We start from the raw sequence: 9,952 nt of genomic DNA on the forward strand, positions 1-9,952 counted from the left end.
AAAAATAAGGAAAGTAGAAGGGGTAGCTTGTCATACGTGAAACTACCACTAAATAAGGCAAAACGAGAATTGGGGGAGTTTTGATAACCTTTGAAAGTTTAGGGACTGAACGTGTAAAATAAGTTTCTTATGCATGAAACTAGATTATAACCCACGTTAAACGCGGGGGAACGTATTAAAAAATTTACCAAAACATTTATATATATTGCATAATAATTATAAAAAGAAAGTTTATAGCTATTGTTATTATTGAAAGGTGAAGAAGAAACACTGAAATCGATAAATAACTATAAACGTTGCAAGACCTCTTTGTAGACATCGTTTTTTGTTTTGTTAGTTGAACGACCTTCCTCGTCACATATGAGTACCTTCAAACCTTTTTTGCTTGTTACACAAGAAACAACTACATATAACTGATCATGGGTGAAGACTGGTCTACGCAAGTATAATCCAACATTTGATAATGACTGTCCTTGACTTTTGTTAATGGTCATAGCGAAACAAACTGCTATTGGGAATTGCCTACGTAGAAATAAAACGGAATGGAATTTTTTTATCGGATGGGGTCAACTTTATGCGAGGTATATAAGTAGTCTCGTTAAAAAATCTATCAGATATGATTCGTGCTTCAATGACGTGTCTTCCAAGCCTTACGATTTGTAATCTAGTACCATTGCATAGTCCTCTGGTTTGGTCGATATTACGAAGCAACATGAACGGAACACCTTTTTTAGTATAAGTTTATGGTTGAGAATTCTGGAGGCCTTAAAAGCGTTCAACACATCCGGAGAGTATACTAATTCCTCAAAAGAATCTTCTGTCTCGGTCTCACATAAGGAATCTGAACTCAGATATGTTTTCCCTTCATCTTTCATCAATTCTAACATGTAGTCGTTGATAGCATCAACTTCTTCGTTAGTAGGGACCAAAATAGCTTTATCTTGAAAATACGATGGATCATCAAGATGGTTTTGAAAAGATGAATAAATGCAGGATACAATTGAATGAATATGGTCACCCGTAGAGGGAACGATCACATCTTCTGGAAATTCAACTTCAACTTCACCATCATTCGGACTACCAATAGTACCTTCACCAATTTTAAGAATCCAATCAGCAAATGATTTTGTCTCTTCGAAATCATTGTTTGGACAACCGAACTGAAGCCTCATGTTTACAGTCAAACGTAAAACTGTACATTCACGCCATAATAAATGTTGGTATTCATACATGTTGTATACTGTAAAAATGTAAGATGAAGTACATAAAGTTGGAGAGAAGAGTAAATGCATAAATGGATATCATAACATACCATAAAAATGATTATACAAATAATTGAATTAAAGGATATTGGTGAAGAAAATAATGAATTAAAGTTGGTTAACAAATATAGATAGTTTACAATTTTTTTTTCAACTATGAATTATGGACTTTGTTTAAGTATGTAGACTTCCATTATTTTTGTATTTTTGGTTTATAATTAACTTTTATATATTTGTTTTTTGTTAGGTTTTTATATGCGTTTTGTTGACACAAATCTATTTAAATGAAAACAATTACACTTTTGAATGTAAATAAAATAAACCTAATTAAAAACTATAAATCACGGAAAAATAAGTATAAACAATGAAATGCGTACCTTTTTGCCTTTGATTAACCAAGCTAACAATTGTTTACTGCTATAGAAGGTTGTAGAAAGGAAGAAGTATTGATTTAGTATCGTGAATATCAATATAAACGAAGAGGTAAAAACATAGATAAAACACAATAAAAACCCACCTTTTGCAGGAGCGTGGAAGGAAAAATAAAAATGGGTTTTGGCAGAATATGTCATATATATGTATTGAATCCAAGTTGGTTTTGGAGGGATAAGATAAAAGTCATTCTTATCTTATCCCTTAAATGTTGAATTTCAAAATGTAGTTAGGATAGATAATATACAACATTTTAGGATTATTTTTTAAAATTTAAAATTAGGTTAATGTTGATGGTTAGTTTGGAAAAAATGATAATTTTTATAACAGCCCAAGAATATATTATTTATCAAATCGGCTCCATGACTTTACATTTAATATCAAACAGCCCCTACTACATATTGTTTATATGTAAGCATTTTACTTTGAAAAGTGTACAAATTAAGACATTGTATTTTCATTTTCTTATTGAAGACACATTTCATTTGGAAAAACCATGTACTTTATTCAATTATTTGTTTGTCATTGCAGGTATGTTATTTTTGTTTTTTTATAGAATTGCATGTCAACATAGTTTGTTACGAACAATAAAAAAAATTATTGTTATAAAATCTTGTTTGTGGAATAACAAACTCAGTGGCTTAAGTCAAATATTAAGGAGATTGCCTTTAAACTTAAAACAAATTGACAATAATAGACTTGGTCAACATAGTTTGTTATTTAAACTTAAAACAAATTGACAATAATAGACTTGGTCAACGTAGTTTGTAACATAAGTTGAGGTGAAAATATATCAAAAGATGTAAAAGTTAAAATTAATAAAAAGAATTCAACATAATTATGAACTTGTCTCAAATAACACGACTACTATTGTGTTATAATTAAATGAAAACAAACATAATCTTCAAAATGAAAACAACGTACTTGTCAAAGAAATCCTTAAGCAAATACTAAAAACTCAAAGAAAAATCATCAATGATAAATGTCAAATAATCATAACTGTTAAATTTATTCGAGTTTTTCCATTTTTGGAATCTTAAGGGTATGAGGAGCAACACCATCTTTTGAGGAAGACCATTCAGACAATTCAGTGGTGGTAACAATCTCAATAGGGCGTTTCAGTGAAGTAGTTGTCGGTGTCACCGCATCAAGATCAACAACATTAATATTGTCACCTTCAACAGAAACACTCTTTTCCTGTATCAAATTAATAAAACAATGTTAATTAACAACATTAATATTGTCACCGCATCAAGAATAAATTTTTATTAACAATGTTAAAATGCTAAATTATATGAATTTAATTTTACCTTAATAGACTTGTTGATAGGAGTACCATCAGAATGAATACTGTTTTCTTCGTATGCAGGTGAATGTTTGAAAACTGCACCAACTACAAGTTCATCATTAGTCATCTTATGAACGGTGTAGGCGTGATAATTGTTCTCGAGATCAAACTTTGAAATCTGAACTTTAAAAACAAACTTCCTATTAAGCATCGTATTGAACTCATCGGGGATCTTTTGGCGTCCTTGATCCTAAAGAATATTATAATAAAACATGTGAGTAGTTAATAAATCCCGATTAAAATAAAATGCAATAACAATATACAGTTAACTTGTCGTGTGTACAAATTAATAGAATAGTATAATATAACGCTACCTTTGGTATCTTTTCCATCAACCAATGATTACCACGGTGAATAAGATCTTTAACATGACGGTCAAACAATACAAAAGAAGCAGACCCAGTTTCATCTTAAACACGTTTTACGACCCTTACCCTAAATATTATTGTATGACACGTTAATGGACAATGAAATAAAAATTGAAACATTGTAATAAAGATTCATGAGACAAGAAGTTTACAAATGTAAAATTATGAACTTACTTGCCGAATACATCAGAAACTCCTCCGCAACCATTACAATTAAATGGTTCACCATCACCATCATCAGCATTTTTAGTTACCTTTTTTGAACAGTCACGACAATAAAAAGAATATTATCCTTCCTCCAAATCGAAACCGATTATAGTAGCAATGATAGACAAACCAATTTCCTGATTGGTAAAAATACATACATACATACATACATACATACATACATACATATATATATATATATATATATATATATATATATATATATATATATATATATATATATATATATATACACACACATACACACACATTAAAAAAATTGTTATATATAATGGAAAAATATGAATAATATTAAGTATACCTCATTGTAATCTGGAATATCATCAATGTTTTTTATTTGAAAATGGATGTAGTAATCTTCTGGCTTGGCCACAACAGTTTCTGTGTTAAGTTGTGTAGTATTAATGGAAGACTCAACATTCAAATCGATATCAGCAATGCTACATATAAGAAGGAAAAATGAAGAAGATCAACAATAATAATAATTATTGATTAAGAATAAGTAAAAATAAAACAGTAAATAATTATATCATAGTCATCAAATACATATGCCTTTTTAAATTCTGAAATATGATGCATATCATCATTAATATGCAATCTCGACCAAAATAAACAGTTACCGACTTGTGGCTGACCTATAAATAACAATTGAAGTAATAGATTATTTCATATTATAAATAAAATATTAATGTAATGAGAATAGACATCTAAAATTAATTATTCTTACCACCCCAAGTCTTGAGCTTTGCCATACGTAAGAGGATGATCACATGAGCATTTTCATTTTGATGTTCAGATATGTAGCTGTTCAACTTCAATGCAAAACCATCCCACAAAGCAACTTACATTTTTCTACCACTATAATGGATTGTTTGGGTTATATGAATAAAATATTAAACATGATAAATTAATGAAAAATAAAGAAAAGTACCTCAGATCTTGTGCAACAATACTCATTAGCCTTGTTTCCCTTGCATTCTCCTTAATCACTCTCATGGGTTCAGTAGATACAACTTGACCAATAAAAACTACAAAAAGTAAATTTGAATCAATTATTGTAATATAAATTGGTTAAAAAATATATAATATAATAAATGCAAAACTGTTAAGGGAAAAAAACTCACCAAATGCAACACGAGTGTCAAAATTTCTGGCTGTCGGATCATAAAAACTCACAAAATTAAAAGGATCGATCCTATCAACAAAAGGAGTTTATACACGAATTGTGGTTGTTTTGTAGAAATTTATCTTATGCTTGTGAGCAACCAACATGTAATCTCCTTCGTTTCTGGTCATACCAAAGTTAGTGATTTGCCTTACAGCTCCTTCTTCCAGGAGGGCTTGAAATGCATTTATGAGATTTTTTTTATTGTTGCATGTATTCTAGTGCCCTGTAGGTGATAAAAAATATTATTATATGAAACAAAAATAAAACATAAGTTTTTTTTCATATTATTTTAATCTTACCTCCTGGTCTATTAAAATCATGTCCAAGCTGCTGACCATGTTTGGGTTGTTTTTCTATGTCTGTTTCCAAATCATGACAACTTGAACACGAATATTTCATGATTCTTTGGAGGCATCTATGTCAGCCATCTTATCAATGACGATTTCACTGTCACTGTTATGTGACATTTTGCTTGTGCTATGAGAAATAGAAAAGTATTAGAGATAATTATGAGATATAGTGAAAAAAGTAATTCAAATATTCACAAGGTTTTTGTTTAATGTAAATATGATGTTGTTCAATTAACATAGACATTCTTGGTTGGCATACTTAACCATGAAAAAAACAAAAATAAATATTAATTGTATTTTGCAAAATAATAGTTGGCTGCAATTATGGATTAATGGAAGTAGGATGGTATCAAATCAAAACATACATAGTATGTTGATATATTTCACAGAAAACAACAAAGCAAAAAAAAAATGAGTATGAACACTTATCATATAGAAAGCTGTAGAAGGCTGTCAAAAGGAAGAAGTATTGATAAACGATGAAATGTGTACCTTTTTGCCTTTGATTAACCAAGCTAACAATTGTTTACTGCTATAGAAGGTTGTAGAAAGGAAGACGTATTGATTTAGTGTCGTGAATATCAATATAAATGAAGAGGTAAAAACATAGATAAAACACAATAAAAACCCACCTTTTGCAGGAGCGTGGAAGGAAAAATAAAAATGGGTTTTGGTGGAATATGTCATATATATGTATTGAATCCAAGTTGGTTTTGGAGGGATAAGATAAAAGTCATTTTTATCTTATCCCTTAAATGTTGAATTTCAAAATGTAGTTAGGATAGATAATGTAGAACATTTTAGGATTATTTTTTAAAATTTAAAATTAGGATAATGTTGATGGTTAGTTAAGTTCCTGTCTTTGGTGACTGATTTTTCGATTTGAATATGGGAAGTAGTTATGATAGACGGAAATAAATAGTGAAATTTTTTGTTAGGATGACATCACCAGAAATATTAAGAACGATCTAAGGGTTGAAATCAATCAAAGAAATCCAATGAATGGTTCTTATTGTTGAAGGTGACATCATCAGGTTTCTGTTTTAATATATATAAAGATTACAGGAATTCTGTCTGTAGCCTCTCCAATCACAACCCTAGGTCATGTTCTACCTAAATAAAAATAGTATAACCTATATATACGATCCTATACGCATTAAATAAGGGGGATACGTGAGTAATACGCAAAAAAAACCGGGAGAAAGAAAGAGAGTTATGATCGGGGGAGGAAGAAGGACGGAAATGGATGTGTTGGGCTCTGCTATCGCGGTTACATGTTCTCCAGCAGGTAAGGCTTGATTTCTGATTTATAGGGGATGTCTCGACCGCTAGCATGTAAGAAAAAGTCCCGATGGCACCCTATGCCACCGGGAAACCACCACATTGTGGCTGTGATTATGATGGGGAATCAGACCTTTTGGGCTTTCTTTATGGGCATTACAATTTAAGAACATCGTCTAGACCTCGTCTCCTCTGGTTACATGGGTATGGGTTTAGTATTGGACTAAATTCCCATATACCACTGGGAACCTTCACAATACCACTCGTGTGGGTTTTGGACAATATATAGCTTTTATAGCTTTTCTCTTGGCCTCTTTCTTCCTATTATGGATGAGTATTGATTACAAGATGACATTATGCTTCTTGATTCATGTGGGTGCTAAGAACACAAAAATAATAGTCATTAATGTCTTATGGTTGTTTCAAAAATTGTACATTGTCATGTGAACCTAAGAACATCCTTGTAAGACTTGTTTCATTCTTATACTTTATGCTTACAACGTTTATAAGACTTTCCCTTACTCCTAGTGTTGTTAAAAGTGACCAAAACCACGAAACAGTCCTATGTTGGCTTAAGGAAGTCCCGAAAGCCTATACACCGAAGAACAATTTTCATGGACTTTTTCTAGCTTGTGAGATATGTTTTGGAATTGGTTTATTTTTTAAGAACTAGTACTAGGTCTTATGTATTTGTATGATTCGTAAGACGGAACTGAACAAAGATAAACAACCAAGGAGACAACAACTCTCCTTGATCTTGCATGCAACATGGAGAAAAATCCGAACTAAATTGGGAAAAACTATAAATGACAAGAGTTGTAGGAAATTTTGCCTTTTTTCAAGGCCAGTGGAATCAACTAAATCGTTGGTATGGTTTATGAGTTATGGCTTGAGAACTTAACAAGGGTCGGGGTAGGAGCAGTGGCGGATGTAGTGTAGAAACAGTGGGGTCCATGGCCCCCACTTGAAAGTAGGACCCATCTTATATATTAGGAAAAAAAATTTAGTCTTTTAAATTTGTGCAGATGCCCCTCTCTTGGCACCCTCTTGAGCATCTTCTCTTATTTAAAGTATGCTCTAATGGATATATTTTTACCCAATTTTAGTTTTCACCATTAGATTTTTTCATTTCTTTTGAAAAACCCATCAAAAACTCCATCTACTTTTATAACTCTTAAGAAACCACGTCAATTTGTTGCTTTCTTCCTGCTGCCACCATTGCCGAAGGAATGCTACAGTTGCCTGAGGGATCTCCGACCACCACCGTCGGAATGGAGTATTGTTAGTTATAGGGTGGACCCCGGTTGATATTTATCCTGGATCCGCCACTGGGTAGGAGTACTTTAGAATCTTATTGATAATGTGTACAAAGTCATGGTGATAAATCCCAAGTTACATACTTAACATAATCGATACCAACAATTAATAGGCTGTAATTGTTTATAGGGTTTCCGTGACAAGCTCACTAGAGAAATTATGGGCCTTTATGTAGGTGAAACAATGTTGTAGAGGCAAATATGAGTACATAATTATTTTTTCTATGCACACATCCCATATAAAAACTATGTCTTTGTTTGGTATGTGTTATTTGTGTATTACCATATGCATCATATAATGTTACATTCAATGTGTTAAATTGTTGTTATCCATTTGTTATATAATACAACAAATGAGCATACATGTAAAAGGGGTTAAATAAGAAATGTTGGGTATGATGACCTATATATAGGTGATAATGAGAAAAAAAACAACTAATAACCTATGTTTAGGTGATAATGGGAAAATGGTGGTATGATGATATACCATATCTATATGCTTTATGAAAAGAGTTTATACCCTAAACCCTAAACCCAAAAGGGTTTGTGCTTTTTGAAAGGGTTTGTTCTTTTTGAAAGGATTATGTTTCATCGAAAACGTTTATGCTTTCTAAAAGGGTTTGTACGTTCTCAAAGGGTTTGTGCTTTATGAAAAGGTGTATGTTAGGTTGTGCTTTGTGAAAAGGCGTATGTTAGGTTGTGCTTTGTGAAAGCTGTGTGTTCTTTGTGAAAGAGGTAATGTATTGTGAAAGGGTAATGCTTTGTGAAAATGTTGTGATTTATGAAAGGGCACGTGCTTTTGTGAAAGAGAAATACTTTGTGAAAAAGGTAATGCATTGTGAAAAGGGTAATGCTTTATGAAAGGGATAATACTTGGAGAAATGGGTAGTGCTTGGTGAAAAAGGTAGTGCTTTATGAGAAAGGGTAGTGCTTTATGAGAAGAGTAGAGTTTTATGAGAGAGTTGTGGCGTTGTGCCTTTAATATGGACATAAGGTGGTAAGTTTGTGCTAAGGACTAATGGGAAGAAAAGTGCAATAAAATGTGTTTGTGCTTAATTGTATTTTATTTTACTGTTTTCTTGATGTGATGATTATAATGTTTCGTATTGAAACTTATATATATGTGTAATTGTGTATTAGTCCTGGCCTTATGTGTCTTATCAGCCTTTCTAGTCTAACATATTACTTTTATGTGTGTCTCAGGTGGCTATTAGTAAGCGATGCTTGAGAGTTTTGGTTTTTACCCACTATGATTGGTTCGGGTAAGCTTTTACTTATGAATTTATATACACGAGTTGACATCCCATGAGTTTGAAATGATAATTGGTTAGATAAAGAGAATTGTTTTAAAACTAGAGTATAAACTTCTTTTAAAGATAACCAAGCAAAATTTTGGGATGTCACAAAGCCTCTTTTAGGAGTGCACAATCATTGAACCAAATCTTGACACCTCATAAACCATCCTTCCTCATAAACATGTCGACTTGAAGAACCACCTTTTGTGTTGTCAATAACAAGAATATTACAACATTCTTCCACTAAACAACTCAACTTATCTCCTCCTAAGATCTAGTGATTTCATTCTTTAACGTCTATGGCTTAAACAATCAAACCTTGTAAATAAAATCGATTAAACCAACACCCAATTGGCTCCAATTCACCCCTTCGGTTAGTCATTGAAATTCGTTACCTAATAATAAACCAAACACCACTTTCTTGATCAAAATACCCACATTAAAATCAAACTGGTCACCACCCAACTGAAACCCTTTTACTCTTTAATCAATCTATTTTTAAATGGTAGCCAACCCCTTGTTCTTGAACCTCACAGACACCAACTTAACCTCTTTAAGAACTTTTATTGAATACTTGGTGTGCTTACTTTGAAACTCCACTTCAACCCAAAAGTTCTTTTATATGGATCTCATTTTCTATTCAAATCTCCGTAAAAACACAATTTAACAAAAGAAATGACTGCCTTTGTTACTTCAATGTGAAATTGACAAAGTCCTCAAAAAAAAACTTTTCTAAAAGAAACTCACCTAAGTGCGAATGAAGAACTCTTGTTGCTTTGTTCTTGATCGATCAAAAATTCCACTTGAAGGCAATTTATGGATCCTCACTCAACAATTTCTTTACCACTCCAATAAATCTTCAACGAAAACTCTAAACAATAACCTTTTATAGCAACCCCATCAT

General features: G+C 31.9%; 1 protein-coding gene across 1 annotated transcript; it reads right to left on the reverse strand.

The window, feature by feature from the left end:
* Positions 1-287: 287 nt before the first annotated feature.
* Positions 288-1,172, reverse strand: LOC145130678 (ATP-dependent DNA helicase PIF1-like). The gene is made up of 2 exons (XM_079065449.1): positions 655-1,172; positions 288-522 (listed from the first exon to the last, which is right to left on the reverse strand). Exons 1-2 carry the CDS (start codon positions 1,170-1,172, stop codon positions 288-290), a joined length of 753 nt encoding a protein of 250 aa, XP_078921575.1.
* Positions 1,173-9,952: the final 8,780 nt, after the last annotated feature.

The sequence above is a fragment of the Lactuca virosa genome, chromosome 8, assembly GCF_052849685.1.
Source record: "Lactuca virosa cultivar CGN04683 chromosome 8, Lactuca_virosa_CGN04683_v6, whole genome shotgun sequence".
Lineage (NCBI taxonomy): Eukaryota > Viridiplantae > Streptophyta > Magnoliopsida > Asterales > Asteraceae > Lactuca > Lactuca virosa.

Excerpts from the sequence above, each read along its gene's own strand:
- LOC145130678 (XM_079065449.1), bottom strand. The coding sequence starts at position 1,172 with ATGAGGCTTCAGTTCGGTTGTCCAAACAATGATTTCGAAGAGACAAAA. Across the intron at positions 523-654 it reads ATGGTACTAGATTACAAATC|GCAATTCCCAATAGCAGTTT; the intron begins GTAAGGCTTGGA and ends ATTTCTACGTAG.